A 17,564-nucleotide genomic window follows, 5' to 3' on the forward strand; every position below is an offset into this window, starting at 1 on the left:
TTCTCCGAAGCCAAATTTGCCAAGGACAGTTAGGAGGAATGACCAGTTTACTCTATCAAATGCTTTTTCTGCATCGAGTGACAAGATTATTGTTTTCTTTTTAGAGTTCTGTGCCATGTTGATCACATTAAACAGTCTTCTCACATTGTCTGTGGAGTGTCTATTTTTAATAAAACCTGTCTGGTCTTGGTGTATAATTGACTGTACTACTTTCTCTAACCTGGATGTGAGTGCTTTGGAAATAATTTTTAAGTCTGTGTTAATAAGTGAGATGGGACGATAGCTTGAGGGTAATATGGGGTTTTTGTCTGGTTTAAGTAACAATTTAATGTTCGCTGTATTCATGTGACCTCCTACATGCCCTTTATTTTTGATCTCTGTTACTACTCTGAAAAATAGTGGAGCCAGCATTGACCAGAAATGTTTAAGGAATTCAGCAGGGATCCCATCTGGACCTGGTGCTTTGCCTGTTGACATGCTATCTAAAGCATTTTGTAATTCTTGTAAGGTTAATGGTGAGTCTAAGGTGGTTTTCTGATCTATAGTGAGCTGTGGTAGGTTTAGTTTATTAAGAAAGGTTTTAATATCTTCAGGGTCAGGGTTTAAATTTGATGAGTATAAGTTTTGATAATAATCATGAAAGATGTTATTAATGTCCTGAGGTAAGTTTAAAGTTTGACCTGCGTTATCAGAAATTGCTGCTATAAAGGAATTTTCTTTATTATGTTTGAGCTGATTTGCTAAATATTTGCCTGATTTATTATTGTAGTCAAAGTTTTTGTATCGTAATTGTTGCAAAATGAAGTCGGTTTTTTTAGATAAGATGATATTCAGATTAAGTTTTGTATTTTGGAGTTTTTCCCATAAAAGTTCAGAAGGGTTAGCTGCGTATTCTTCCGTAAGTTCTTTGATCTTTTCTTCAAGTGTTTTTTCTGCTATCTGTTCCTGTTTTTTCTTAAAAGAAGAGTATGATATAATCTTCCCTCTAATGACAGCCTTGCCAGTTTCCCAGAGTAAGGACGGTGATATTTCCGGGGAGTCGTTTGTCAATAGAAAGTCCTCCCATTCTTTTCTTATAATTTTTTCAAATTTACTGTCATTAAGTAATGAAGTGTTAAAGCGCCATAGAGAGGATACTTTCTGATTAGAGTCACACTGCAGGGTGAGGGATATTGGGGCATGATCGCTAATAATTATAGGATGTATTTTAGATGACATCTTATGTACGATGGAATTATTTGAAAGAAAAAAGTCAATTCGGGAGAAGGATTTATGCACGGGGGAGAAGAAGGTATATTCTTTTTTAGTTGGGTTATTCAGTCTCCATACATCTCCTATTCCAAGATCTTCCATGTAATCCATTAATACTTTAGCAGATCGAGATGGTTTTGTATTTGAGCACTTACTAGATCTGTCCAATGATGTGTTGAGCGCCAGATTGAAGTCACCTCCGATGATTAGAGACGAGTCTGCAGAAAGGTCTGAAAGCTCTGAGAAAATTCTATGGAAAAAATCAGGGTCATCATTATTGGGGGCATATAGATTAAGAATTGTGAAACATTTATTATAGATTAGTCGGAGGCGAGAGAGGTAAGTCAGAGGCGAGAGAGGTAAGTCACGCGAGATGTTCTGAGAGTCACATGACAAGCTGAGAAAATTCAACATGGCGGCTCGCTGCCGTGACTAGTTTACCGATCCTGTTTACGTGCACATACTAACGATTTTTACCGTTAAATCAACGCCACCAACGAGAGCCGACCACGCGCCCTCTCACCAGCCAGAGTGGAGGACCTCGAGGACTTCATAGATAGATATTACGCTGAGTACGTGATGGAGTCCGGACCAAAAGCCAATACATCAGGTAAGTCGGCGAAGCGCCGGAAAAACGATTCGGCCACCGATACATCAGACCTCGAGGTAGAATCCCACACGGAACTCCTACAGACCATAATTAAGAGGCTGGATGTGCTCGACTTACTGCACCGAGACGTTCAGGAAATGAAAGTCAGCCTGGAATTTGCCTATCAACAAATCCAGGACTTACAAAAAGATAATCATGATATCCATTCGGCTTTATCTGCGGTGAGCTCCGAGGTAAAAGAGCTGAAAAAAGAAAACAAGTTTCTTAAAGAATCAGTCTTGGATATCCAATCTCGCAGTATGAGAGACAACGTAATATTCTCAGGTATTCCAGAAACTCCCAACGATGACCCACATGCTCTGCTGAAAGACTTCATGTCGTCGGCGCTTAAAATCCCGGCAGAAACCGTGAAAAACATCACATTTCACCGTGTCCATCGCCTTGGACCACGTAGAGGAAACCGTCCACGTCCCATCATTGCCAAATTTGAGCACTTTCAACAGAAGATCCAGGTTAAAAGTAAAGGTCGGGAACTTAAAGGTACGCAATTCGGCATGAACGATCAATTCCCTCGGGAAATAAACGAACGTCGAAAAACCCTGTATCCTATCTTTAAAGAAAACCGACAGAAAGGCAAAAATTCCAAACTGGTCGTAGACAAGCTTTACATAGATGGCCAACTGTTTAGGGACTTAAACATCACGCCCTGGCTCTACTGAGAAAGACAAATCTAAAAATAATAATAATAATGAAGTTAAAAAAAAAAAAAAAAAAAAAAAAAAACACAGGTGTTATGTGAGTTAACATTGAAAGGATAATTCTCCACTCATGGTGAAGCTAAGGTAGCATTATTTTAAAAAAAAAATTAAAATAAATATATATGTTGTATGTGTGTGTATGTATATATCTGTACATTAAAAAAAAAAAAAAAAAAGAAAAGGCAAATAAAAACAATAAATACATTTAAAAAAAAAAAAAAAAAAAAAAAGTGTGTATGTATGTGTGTGTGTATGTGTATGTATACATATGTATGTATGTATGTGTGTGTATGTGTATATGTTTATATATGTGTGTGTATGTATATGTATGTGTGTGTATATATATATATATATATATATATATATGTATGTGTATATGTTTGTGTGTATGTATGTGCATGTATATGTATGTATGTGTATGTATGTGTGTATGTATGTATGTGTATATATATGTATATATATGTTTATATGTATGTATGTATGTATATGTGTATGTATGTATATGTGTATATATATGTATATATATATGTGTGTATATGTATATATATATATATATATATATATATATATATATATATAAATAGAGAAAATATATATAAAATAATGATAACTCCATAAAAAAAAAATAATAATAAATTAAAAAAATATATGTATATATATATAACAATAATAATAATTAAAATAAATAAATACATAAAGATAATAACACTAAAATAAAAACATGGATAGGTATATATAGACACGTATGTGTATGTATGTTTGTATGTATGCTACATATTGGCTTAGATTTTGGTAAACACTTTTTGGCACGTACTCTCTCACAGGACACTCTCTACCCTCATGTCAACTCACTCGTCTCGAACCCCTCACTCTTTTTTTTCTTTCACACTCACTCAACACCCACAACACCCCCCACCTCCTATACCTCCTATAATTACCCCTTGCTCCTTTTACTCTTTTGATATTGGTTGTTGTCATTGTATGTTTGTGCTTTTCACTAACCTATTCAATCCAGTCCTTTACCCCGTGGTGCTATCGCATGATAAATATGTCTCCTCTTCTTTATTTCCTTGCATCCAAGCTTTTTACAACACAGTGCACAAATGCTCACAGATTCTCACTTATGCTCACACCTGTATGGACTAACACTCACCTCATTCTATGTATCAGTTTACAGTAACTTCTTGGAATGTGCGTGGCATTCGCTCACAGGCTAAAAAGATTAAGATATTTGACTATGTATCAAGATTAAATGCAGACATTGTCTTCTTTCAAGAAACTCACTTACTTAAATCAGAAGAAAAATCCCTGACAGATTCAAATTTTAACAAGATATATAATTCATGTTTCAATTCCAGACAAAGAGGAGTCTCGGTTCTTCTCAACAAAAAGTTACCCGTTAACATAATCAACTCCGTCATAGACCCAGAGGGTAGATATATTATTATGCTCAGTCAATGTTAATGCTAGGCTAATGTTAGGCTATTGCTAGGTTATTGTTATTGCTAGGCTAATGGTAATACTAGGTTAAAGTTAATACTAAGTCAATGTTAATGCTAGGCTAATGTTATTCCTAGGTTAATGCTAGTTAATGCTAACGCTAAGCTAAGGCAAGACAACATGAGCCAGCACCTGCATCCTCACTTGCATTTTCTTCAGGAAATACAAATATTCTAGCTGCTTTTATGATTATGTATTATTCCTCAACAGGATAGTTCTGCATTGTACATGACATTATATGTTTATTAGTGTGCAGGAGTAGGGAGTACATGGCTTCAGGTTAGAGGTGTGAAATGGTACGGGACTGTGTGGAAAGTTTGGGAACCACTGCTCTAGAGGTCAGTTTTAGCCAAATAGAAATACCAGTTTTAACATAATCACTTGAATGCTTTCCTGCATTTTAATCCACATACCTATGCTTAGCAGCAGGAATTTTAGATTTGATCTCCACCCATCAGCTGCTGCAGGGAGTGAAAATTCTCCTCCCGCCCCTGCACTTCACACCTGCCAAGATTTAGTGATCTAATTAAGAATAATTTTGGAAAATATTTTATTTTCCAAGATGTTGATGAATCACAAATTATTTGGATGATATTTTATTTTCCAAGATGTAGTGATGGAATCAGGAATGGTTGTGGATACTGTATTTTTTAACAATTGAAATAAAATTGTATTCAGTGACTTTCATGCACTGCACTCTTTATTCTGGCGGTGGTCTCTGGTTTGATTAGTTTTTTTTCTGGGCCTGTTGCAACACCCCCACCTCGAGGTGTAAAGGAATTTCTGAATCTAAGGCTGTACAAAATCTCTATTGATGCACCACAAGGTCACATCGGGCCCTGTCGTCTGTTTACATCAGTGCAGGGGATGAAAGGATACAGACAGGCTCTGCAACATGTTTTGGAAGGCTTATGATGTGTTCTGGTAAATGTAATATGGTTATTTGATAAGCCAAGAAGGGCTCTTATGTATTTAAGTCAGGTTTTTCAAGTGCAAAGTATATATACCTCACAGATCATGTAATGCATAATTTATCAAGTCTCTGATAGTTTTTGCTAGGATACAAAAAAATAACCTGGTTTCTGTGACAGAGTGGTATTGCGTCAATGGATGCCTCACCTCCCCTTCCTGCTGAATATGCAGATCATCGTATTTATTCCCAGAATTGCTCACAAAGGTATCACATGCAAAATCTGATGATGACTTAACACTAGCCTTTTAATTTTGAGAATACTACGTGTGAGCCACGATCTTTGCCTCACTAGAAAGTGCACAGATGAGGTGACACTGCATAATTGTTCTGGGTTGACCTATAAATAGGTTCTATTTGCGAGAGTGAAGGGTAGATTTTCTCCTGTTGGTTATTTCAGCTCTCACTCTGTTCCTCCACCCTTGTGGTTTTGATGCTATTTTGACCAGTGTGCCAATTTCTATACTCAAGGCTGCACAGTTACTTTCTACCTAGTCCTCACATGCACTGGCACAGACCTTTCTTTAGGCCTGCAACAAAACATTCAATTAATTTCAACTTCATTTACATAGCGCAAATTACAACAAAAGTCATCTCAAAGCGCTATCAAGAACATATCCATAAAATCATCCTGAAACACACAATCCTACGGCGTCACATTTTAAACAAGCATTTTAGATCATTTAAATCACATTTGTGAGTTTATATGGAATATTTTGTTTCATGTTTGTTTATTGTATATGGTACAATAGGGCTGGTTATCACCAGGTACCTTGCAATACGATACATTGGGATATTTTTGACCCTGATAATAATATTTTCACGGTGCAGCGATTCCGCGATAATCAATATATCGCGGGAAATTTTATCCACAATACATTACAATATCCTTGTCATTGAAGAAATTCAGAATTTATTGACTGCACTGAATCCATTTCACAGGAATTACAAAACATTGTCAATCTATTTCACATGAATGACAGCTAAGTAAAACAAAGTGTATACTGCACAGTGGCTCTTATTAACACACACACACTGTAAATTTGTGAATATCCACTCTTTCACCTATTATCTCATTCTACTGTGTATGTACTGTATTATCTCTGTGTATCATGTATTTCTATATATTGTTTTCGTCATGTCTTATATGTTGCAATATAAAAATAAATACTATTTAATACTTGATATTTGGCGCCAGTGAATCGATAACGTACCGCAAGAAGAAACCTCGCGATATATCGTAGTATTGATATTTTGGCACACCCCTATGGTACAAGCTAGGATTTAGCTGCTTAAAAGTTGACAGATATTCTCTGCTGTATTGATAAAAGGTAAATGTGTCCCCTGTGTCTGAATGTGAATGCAATATTTTTTTTAAAGTAAATAAAAAAAAAAAAACAGTGAGAGACAAAGAAATGCTATGAAAAAAACCATCTCGAATCTAGATGCATTGATTGAAAATGCTTTGATAATCAATTCATAATCAAATCGCAGTTCTCGTAATCTCTCTAAAGTTCTCAAAAGATAGAGAATAATTACTTGACATAGTCCGTGGACTATGTTCAAATTAATAGCACCACTAACATTTTATTGGCACACGCATTCATAAAACATGTACCAATGTAGATTTGCTTTAAGGATGTTTCAATTCAATATTTTTCTGTGCTTTTTACTGGTTTGTAAAATAGTAAAGCCCTGTTTTTGACCATAATGTAATTGCAATGGATATATACAGTATTTATATATTGGTAAAAAGATGGATAATCCATTTGAAATAAAAAACAAAATCTGATTCATGCCAGGGGTTTCCATTAGTTTTTGGCCTGTGAACAACTTTGGAAAGACCTTGTGATATCATCTAACGCAAATAAACTGCAATGGTGTGCCATTCCCTCACTGGGGTCTTAATTACATCAATCACCATCAACATCATGATCACCTCTTGTATTAGGCATGTGGTTTTAAATGGGCAATTAGTTCATTTAATTAATCATTGTGACTTTCCACTGTGTCTTCAACTTTAGAGGTCTTTGCAAATCGACTGGGGATAATTTGCCTTTGTCTGGCATGACCTAGAAGGGTCTGACCTTCATCCTGTCCATCTGATCGCTACTGACAATCCTCCCCCAGGTGATGTAGGTCACTGGAAAAAGAGGTTAACAGAATCATGGCAACTGCAAAAACCTGATGCACAACCCCCAAGGTTACGACAAAGACTGGACATCCTCCAATCCTTTGCTGCGATTTTAAAATGTATCCCCAGAAATCGCAAACAGAAGAGATGGCAATGCATGACCTCTACAGAGCATGTCAACTGATGAGAAAGTCTGACTAGGTGCCAACTTTAATACATGGCTTTTTGTCATTATTTGATCCCAAATAGAGTAATAACAGCCAGAGTCACTGTAAATATACAGTATGTAGCACTACACATCTGATAGCTGGTTGGTTAGCTAGGTCTGTGACAGAAGAGATGGCTCAGACCAATTGAATCAACAACCCTCAGACCAGTGCACCAATTACCTCAAGAAACTGGTCCTCAGTAATGGTGAGAAATAAACCAGACCCATATTAATAGTCCCAGTGACAAATGGATTTCCAAAAGGCCAGCTATCAGAAGGCCCTACATCAACAGTTATCTAATAAAGAAGCCCAGTGTGTACACAAAGGATGCAAAGAACATACATCTTTAGACCTGTGTAATTGTACTTTGTGGTTTTGCAAAATTTAAAGTTGTATGTAAGGATTGACCGATTATTGGCACCAGTAGTTGGCATTTGACGCATATCGTCATCAGCCTTTTTTTAATGCAAAAGCCAATAAGAGATAAATTTAAAACTGCCTTATTTTGGCTCTGATTGACTGTCTGCAGCATAGCTCTATGTCCACCATAGTCTGACCCACAGCACAATCTGATTGGTTACATTTGCACCTTTAATGGAAAAAAATCTTTTGCTGCTTGACCCTGTTTGTAAACAATGACAAATGTGCCACTTTTGGCTGTGCGCGCACATCTGTGATGATGTTGCACTGAAACCCGTCTATCTATCCTCCCTCTATATATCAGTTTTCTATAGCTTCTTATCCAACTTTATCCATTATTAGACTCATAGAGGGCTTAACCACTCCCAGGCAACGCAGGTCAAAGGGCAGCATATCATGGGAGATCACTTTTAGATCCTGGCAATAACACTGACAGAGAAAAGCAATATTAACTCCAACACAATATATACGTCTGTGGACATCCCGAGTGTGGCAGGGATCAGAATATTTGTAGAAAACAATACAACCTCATAAAAAGATGCATAATTCACATGTTGGTGGCCTCTCCTATATAATAATACTTGCCTTGTCAGTTAGGCTATACTCTATATTTTAGAGACTATACAATGTTAATTTTGTGATTGATTTAAAAAAAATAAATAAAAAATTAACTTGAACAGGATAACCTACAAAGTAGCATTTTCTTTCACGGGTCACGATATCTGTCATTCCAATGGTTCAATAGGTGAAACTCAGTGTTTCTTGAATTTTAGTCCAAGAAAGACTAAATAAAATGTTGTATAGACTGTTTACTATATTGTATTGGTTTATTTGAAAGGGGACAGTGCAATTTCATATAACCTATGAACAAACATGGTTAAAAAAAGCCAGAATAGGCCAGGAGGCTATTTTTCATCTGTAGTCCCCTGGCCAAGATGTAAAAAGGCATTTGTTGGACCTAATTTTTGTGCAGTATGTTTAGCCTGATGGTATACAGTATCTGAAATTATCTGTTGCTTTTTGAAGTTAAATGTGTTAAATGTCATTCCAATCCTGGAGGGTGAGATATATTTGGATTATTTGAATCGGTTTCAAGGCAAACTCTGTTAGTGTTTGACTATGGATGAATGTTTCACAAAAACTTCAAATATGTTGGTCTTCAGAAAGTCTCAGTCTTCTGGTAGTAGCATCATCTGACAAGTGGCATTTTCTATTTTTTGTGCCTCTCAAGTTTTTATAGATAACATGAAAGAATGAATCAACCCTGGCTTTCTTGACAGACATGCACATTTTTCTAGACAGTATTATCCTTTTTGCGTCGTCTGCTGCGCTATTTAATTCATACGTGTGTTTTAGGTGAAACTGAAACGTGATGAAGCCAATGGCTACCAATGTTTGTATGCTTGGCTGTGAGGTTTATGCAAGTGAGCTTGGTAAATATTTGCCTCATCTGAGGCATGCGAGACACTCCAATTTCAGTGAAAAAAATGCTCAAGTTCATCCAAAAACTCTTGGAAACCATGGTAGTGATTGCCACAAAATGCTGTGATTTTGAAAATGTTAGCCCTTCTTTCAAATTAAAAGTTTTACACTTGTTTTGAAATTGTTGTTTCAATTAAAACACAATGATAGTAGCTAATGTGCTGAAGGACCAATAAGAGTAGCCCACTAGCAGTATTTATGTCCAAAGAGATATATGGACACATTTTTCTCTTTTGACCATAAAGGAACCAGAAAAACATCATGGGCTGCAATAGAAAAGTGCTTTTGGCAAAGGTTTCTCTGTCCCAATTGCAGGGAACCGAAATCAGAGGCCATACAAATGCAAGACAAATTTCACCCCGTATTTTGATTACACAGTATGTATATACTGTATATATATATACTCTGTTTGGTGATTGTGAAAAGCAGAAGCTCTTACACAACCATTTATGCTGTTGTAAAGAGACCTGTGGCCGATGGAAGGCTAAAAATAGAAGGTTTGAATGGACCAGACAATCACTCAGTCTCTGTCATTGTACAGCTATATGCAATGACACAGCATAGTGTCATGAAATCACAGTAACCAGTCAGGTTTGCCATCCTGCATTGGTCCTTTTTTTTACAAGACTATCTTTCATTGACCATCTGTGTCTGTCATCACGTCACAGTATGCATTGTGTACTTACTATAACTGGTGGTACTGTAATTATCTGCTAGATATCTCATCTACATTTTTTTTTTAAAGTGAAGCTAAACCTTTTTGTTGTATGACTTGTAAACTCTGTGTTGTCAGAGAGTAACTGAGGGGACCCAGCTCATATCTCTGATGTGCATAAAACGGCAATAGCCTCAAGGTGTCTACTGACAGCCAGCTGCTTCGTTTAGGGTTACACTCAATCGACATTTCACACATACACACAGCTAGCAGTGTCTCTTTATGTATCATGAAAGGTTAATTTGGTCAATGGTGTGATTGCCTGTGACAGAGAAAGATGTGGATACATCATACATCTCATAGTGGAGGCAGATTACCATTCTACAAAATTGAACATAGAAGTTTGTTTTTCTCCTGCTGTCATAACCTGAGGGATTGCATGAGCCTCCATCTGAATATAGAATGACAGACCCTAATGACTGCTGTGTATAAATCTAATTAGTCTAGACTAGGGCTGAACAATTTTGGAAAATAATCTAATTGCGATTTTTTTTTCCTTAATATTGCGATTGCGATTTAATTTGCGATTATATTTTTCAAGGGCCTCTTGTCATGTATTTTTCAATGAACACAATCAATAAATCAATCTGTTTCATAATAAACAATTTCAGATTTATTTCAACTTTAAATAAATATACATTTTAAAGCACAGATTACAGTAATAAAGCAAACAAATCTGTGGCTTTACCTCTTCAACATATCTAACTAACGTTTCATGAAACATGTAAATGTGTGGATTGCACTTCTTAAACACTCTCTGAACTCAACAGGACAGTACAAGACAGGACAAGAATAAATAAATAAATAAAAAATTGCAGCCTTTGCGATTAGAAAATCACGTTTATGATATCGCAAATGCAATTAATCGTTCAGCCTTAATCTAGACATAATTCAGACACCCTGTCTTTTGTTCTTTATATATTTCTTGTCAGGTGTCAGGGTTTTTTCTGGTTAAAAATATAAATCACATATATGGTCTTACAGAGATTAAGTGTCACACAGGACAAGTAGAGCATCAATTGAATTGCCACATTGCAAGTTAAGATTTTGTTTAGAAATCAAAAACTACCAAAGTATCAATACTTTTGATTTATTCACCTTAACTGCGTGTCTAAACTAAGTAAAAATGTAAACAATTTTTATCAGTGTTTTCCTGAAGTTTTAGCTAAATATAAAGAAAGATGAATACGTAAACAGTTCTGGTGTCCAGATAGACCTTAGGCTATGTGAAAAAGATGATAAAATGACAAACGTTATATTGATCTATAGAAATCAAAATAACTAATATAATGTTTTTCTTACATTTTGGCTTATGATGTAATTTAAATGTTCTAGAGGCTGGAGATGAAAGTGTAACCTAGAGCTGCCAAGGATTTTATACATATACAGTATACACAATATGTTTCACTCCAGCACTTGCACATTGTGGAGGTGAGGTGCACACCCCCTCTCCTGCGTTCATTAACCTGAGGACAGAAATGTCTGGTATGAAATAGAGTTTATTGAAGAACTCCTCTCTCCTTGCACAGACGGTGGTTCTGTTGAACAGGCCCAGCAACGCCGCTCCAGCCAAGCTATAAATAAGTACATTTTCTCTGGACTTGCCATGTCTGGCAACTTGGCAATTTCAGGGTAATGATACTTTGCCAGGCGACAACTTTAACTTGCCAGTGACAAGCGGGCAAGAGTTGATGTCAAGCCCAGAGTCCCATTAATGTGAGAGTATAAAGCACAAGTATGAAGAAAATATGTTATCGTCCAATAGTTTGTTAGATTAAGCTTTCTGCTTTTCTTGAGAATTTATTTTAAAATGACATGTTTTGTACGGTAGAAGGTAAATCAGATTGTTTAAACTGTAAAATAATATTCCTTCTGTTTTTACTTTTTTTAACAGGTCATGGCAAGAACCACAAGGACGCCGCATCAGTCCGAGCCACGCACCCAATACCTGCTGCCTGTGGGATCTACTACTTTGAAGTCAAGATTGTTAGCAAAGGACGAGATGGGTGAGGAGAACCTATTTAAAGCTTTATTGTACGATTCCTGTGTTGTTGTTAAATGGCCGAGTTTTCAACTTTAAATTGCTTTGACTATTTTATCAGGTATAAGTTTCCTATTCTGTCCTATTCTATTTCTTGTTCCTGTTTGAAACACGATTGCAAATCACTACACTGCATTTACTACTGTCTTATTTTATCCCCAAAAAAAATCTATCTGGAAAAGTTCTATTCACTAGTGTGTTTTGCTGCCATTTAAACCCCCCCAAAGGCCATTGTAGACCTCATCGTGCTAGTGGACTAAAGCACCATCAACAAAAGTACAAATGACTTTAACTTTTGGGCAACATGGCTAATCTCTGATCTACTGAGTGACATATTGCTCTTACTTTAAATCAATTCCTTAAAGCTGGGGTACTCGATTTTCTTTAATTAAAAAAATAAAAATCTTATTAATATCATATAGTATATCGTTAAAGTAACCATTTCCGAAAAAATCGTACGTCTGCATGCTGTCTGTGCCTTATAATTCATTATTTTAGTTAATAAAACCCCGGAAGACAGAGTCTTGGTGGTCACCCCTTCCAGCTCCAAATACCGAATTTAGAGAAAGGAGGGGTGAGCAGAGCCCACGAAGGAGCCTCCTCATTTGCTGCCACAATATATAGTGAAGCACGAGCACGGTCCAAACTTGTTTTCAGTCTTGGACTAACTTTGGATGCGCAAGTGGCTGTTTTCCTTTTAGACAGGTAATCTAATGTTCCATTTTCCTATATTTTGTGCGCATCCTTTTGCGTGGCAACGTGTTTTACCGGTAGTGCACGTTCAGTTCTCGTGCGCGATTTCGGGCACTTCTGTGAGAGAAGGAAACTGGGAGGGATTATCAGAGTGGGGGACGGGATTTATCATTTGAATTCAGCCATGCTTCTCTGTCATGGTTCGAGAATCAGGTAGTGCAGCTTTAAATTGTTTACTAAAGACGTCAGCTGTATAATAGTAACATTGTAGATTGTTCCGGAAGAGGTTGCCAAACAAAATTTACCATTGCAGAAACATCTTTATTGTAGGCCTGATGAGTCAGTAAATTTTCTCAAAGATCTGACTCACTGCCTTACATTTCACTGCAGATGGTTCAGGTTTCCAATTTACTTGGCTGGGAAAATCTGCACTGAACTTTAAGTAGTGTCACAATGCATCAGTGAGATACATTGATGTTTCTTTACCAAGCATAAACTGGCTCTGTATAAGTGGTGGATCAGTTGCAGTAATTCCAAGAAGTTATTGGCTGTGTGTTTCCTTTCTTGTTCTGTTTTTTGTGTTATTACACAAATGAAGTTTTCTATCAGGGTGTAATGTACCCTTTATTCCACTCCGTTTGAGATGAGAAACTTAAAACACAACGATAAGTGTACATTTGTAATGTGGACCTGTCTGCGTGTTTCTCTGAACACTCCAAATGCCCAAGCTGTTCAAGAGGTACATATTTTCCTCCTGCTCCAGAGTACAAACACGACCAATGTGGACTTCAGTTGACGTAAAATACAGTATATACAGTGCTGGGAGATAAACCAGAGAACAGATCTGTAAAGAAGTCCAGCACATGGTCTGTCATTACATTCCACTGTGATAGCATATGCGCTGTATTTAATAGAAAACAGACAGTGACTTTCAGAAAGCAGACACGTTTCCGTGGAACACCCTTCCATAATATGCTTCTTTGACTTTTACAGTAAGCAAAAACCCTGGAACACTGACGTTTTAATACTTTTGTCTTTGTGTGTACTTTTGACTATTAAATCTAAACGGTGGCAACTTTAAGCTTCGTCATACAAAAAGAGTTGAATGGAATGTTTTGCAACTATGCTCAACAAAAACACTCGTATGATCTTGTCAAACTGCTTAGGGGGTGAGGCTAGCCATGCTGCCGTTTAGCTAGAAGATTTTTGGGATTCTTTGGTCTTTTGGAGTTGAATTTGTGTTTGTATCAGTTTTCTCCGTGTACACAGGTTACGTCCATAAGTCCATTAAAATCTACAGTATGTGTATATATATATATATATATATGTGTGTATATATATATATATATATGTGTGTGTATATATGTATGTGTATATATATGTATATATGTATATATATATGTATATATGTATATATATATGTGTATATATGTGTGTATATGTATATATATGTGTATATGTATATATATGTGTATATGTATATATATGTGTATATATATGTGTGTATATGTATATATGTGTATGTATATATATATATATGTATATGTATATATGTGTATATGTATATGTGTATATGTATATATATATGTGTATATGTATATATATATATATGTATATGTATATATGAAACCATATGTAAAAGAATAAATATTTGCCTTGAAGCTACATTGTAAAATTTAATGAGGTTTTTTTAGATATTAAAAAAAGATCAAATGCTGAACATAATTGCTACTAATTTCTAACTGCTTTGCTGAATATGGTCTGAATGATCTCACTATCTTAATTTTTCTTCTGTGCAGGTACATGGGCATTGGCCTGTCTGCCCAGGGAGTCAACATGAACAGACTGCCTGGTGAGTAATGATATTACCAGTGGGAGGATGAACTAACACGTGTGTATTAGATAAAAGCATCCAGGCATTAATCTCGGGTCACACGAGGAATGGATGTCGATGTTTTTGATGAAAGGGCCGTTACATTTTTGCATCTGTGGTTGCAGTAATCGTCCAAATGGCCTGACCTAAGAATTTTGAAGGTTTCTCTACAGAAACAGACGACATCTGTGTTTCTTTACAACCAGCAGTAATGTTTGCTTTCTGAGGTGGGGCTAAAACTCTAGGTATTTGGTAGCTTTAGCTGAGGCCTGTAATCCACTAACAAGTAACAATGTAACTTTTTGTAATTGAATCACTGACTGTTGTCAGCTATTTCATCACAGTCTACCTCCAACTTATTGGCACTATTCTGTTTACTTTAGCCTTCATATAGCAAAATATGGACGTGTCACTCCTGTATTACAATGATTGTAGAAGAGTATATTATTAGTATTTCCCGTAGTTTTACAGCTAGAGCAGTGATATAAGTGAATACCTGTGATCATTTGTGAATGGTCGGATAGCTCCAGAAAGAACATGTTCAGACATGTCTCCTAACTGTCAGATCACTGACAGGAAATGTGGTTTGAGCTTCTGGTGGGACTTTGCAAATATGATCTATTGTTTTTATGGTAAGATTTAACACTTGTATGGATGTACTGTATAAAAGCTAACATGTCACACCTGTGAAATAAATGTTTAGCCTAAAACTAACGTCACTATTTATCCGTCCCAACTTCTGAAACGCAATATTTCTAATTATATAATTCACGTGATCACAGACAAAGATGGGTCCCATTAGACAGTAATGTAACTATTATGATTATTACACCAAAATATCCTGTTAGTACTGCTCTCAGTAATGAATTTTATATGATCAAGTCTGATCTGGTTTAATTAGAGGAAATCAGAGAGATATATATGAGATATACAATAAAATAAAAAATAAAAAATCAGTAGTTTTGTTGACCTCCTTTTAAATGTTAAAGATTACATTTAAAATAAAATTATTTAAATTTGACCTTTTTTCTACTGGTCCTTATTATGAAACACTTTTTTCCCAGGCATATCGCCCAGCCCTAGTTGTTGGTATTGCAAAATTTCAGCTCTTTGGTGATATTTTTCAAACATTAATTGGTGTAGGAAAGGTTTGCCTTTGTCTACAAGCTTGAATAATGTTACCCCTGGCTAAATGTCGACTCCTGCTTGGACCCCCCACTAAGGCACACTGTCAGCCTGACATAGCTTGCAGAGTCCAAAGATACACCATTAGACACAGTTGGCTGCAATGTTTGCTTAAAAAAAGTAGCTGTGTTAAATGGGATGCTAAATGGAAAATGTGTGCTTATACATTGGTCTAAAATGGAAGTAATTTTCAGGTAATCCAGCCTATTTGTTTTCCTTGTTGTAAGTCATAAACGGCGTGTGTGCATTAAGTGGGGTACACACACAAAGGATTATCTAAATCTGAACAGATTTTTTATTTATTACATACTCCACACATGATGATAAAAAAAATCAGGCATTGAACAGTTTTGAACATAATGCGTATGTATGCTCTGATAATCTCACACACTACCACCACCACACACATAACCATTCTGTTCCACCACTGATCTTCTTCCAAGCCAGAAATCCCGTGTGATCAAACAAGATCTCACAACGTGATCTAATGCTGCGTTCCATGCAACTCAGGATTTTCTGATCTCCTACTTAAAGTGACTTGAAACACCACCTGAAGACAAAGCTCCTCCTCAGTAAAGTCAGAGGGAAAAAAAAATCTAATATTATAGCGGTCAACTAAATATTCTGACACGCTAACGCAGAACTTGGTTAAATTCAGAGATCGGAATCTTCAACTCGGAAATGTGAAGTTTCAAAGCCTTGTTCATTAGTTTTTATCAAGTAGAATACGACGGTTTTAATGTAATGCAAGTCTGTTGGCGCAAGGCCTGCCATCACAAACTATCTGACAGTGACGGTCACAGACTGGTAACGACCCATTCAAAAGTACTGTGACGAAAAGTCTTCCATGTGACTTTTTTTTGTTTGCACTTGCAAACACAAGCATAACAATAAGAGAATATTATATTTTTCAAATACAAACACCTGCAACACTGCTGATAGGGATGTCTTGATACAACTTTTTCATTTTCCGATATGATACCAATATTGCAGCCTTGCATATCGTCCGATACCAATATTGATCCGATATCAGCATGAATCATACATAAGTTTTTTTCCTCTCCTTTTCTTTAATCAAAAAATAATAATGACCTTTTTTGTAGTGTGGAATGTTGGAAAAGGCTTGATCGAGTGATGTTAAACAATAGTCAGCAACAGTAGGTATGAGAAAAACTGACCCATTTATTATTAACCAATTGGTTACATACATTTTAACCTTCAACATAATATCTACAGTATTCTACAATTAAATAAAATAAATAAAAAAATGAATCAAAAATATTTTTTTATCAGATATTTGTTTTCAGGCTAATATTGGACCGATATCGGATTGGGACTCCCCTAACTGCTGACCCCCCACCCCTCCTCCTTGCCTTTCCTCTGAAACTCTCTTACACAGGAAGGATATCATACCTGACCCGAGCCTGACGGAACCAGACTGGTCGGGCCTGGTTTGGATGCATATTTCGGTCACATCAGCTGTGCGTGTGCTTGTTTCCCCGTGTGTGTCACTTATGCGCGCCCCCCACATAGATCACACCCTGGGCGGTTGCTCACATTGCCCGTAGCAAAAACAATCCCTGGCTGTACCACATATTTTTCTAATGATCTCATCATCTTTTTGGGTGAAATTGTCCCATACAGAGTTCCATTTTGCTATTTTTTGCTGTAAAGTGGCTACCTGTTGCACCTTTCAGTATGTATTGAATGTGTCGACACGCCC

The 17,564-nt window shown here is 36.4% G+C and overlaps 1 protein-coding gene across 1 annotated transcript in view; it reads left to right on the forward strand.

The window, feature by feature from the left end:
- The window catches only part of ranbp10 (RAN binding protein 10), a 47,254-nt gene that overhangs the window by 13,286 nt on the left and 16,404 nt on the right, over window positions 1-17,564 (forward strand). The window contains exons 2-3 of the mRNA XM_028450336.1: window positions 11,944-12,055; window positions 14,583-14,635. Of these exons, the coding sequence (XP_028306137.1) occupies window positions 11,944-12,055; window positions 14,583-14,635 (165 nt within the window). The remainder of the gene's footprint in view (window positions 1-11,943; window positions 12,056-14,582; window positions 14,636-17,564) is intronic.

This window comes from Gouania willdenowi, chromosome 6 (assembly GCF_900634775.1).
Source record: "Gouania willdenowi chromosome 6, fGouWil2.1, whole genome shotgun sequence".
In the NCBI taxonomy this organism is placed as follows: Eukaryota; Metazoa; Chordata; class Actinopteri; order Blenniiformes; family Gobiesocidae; genus Gouania; species Gouania willdenowi.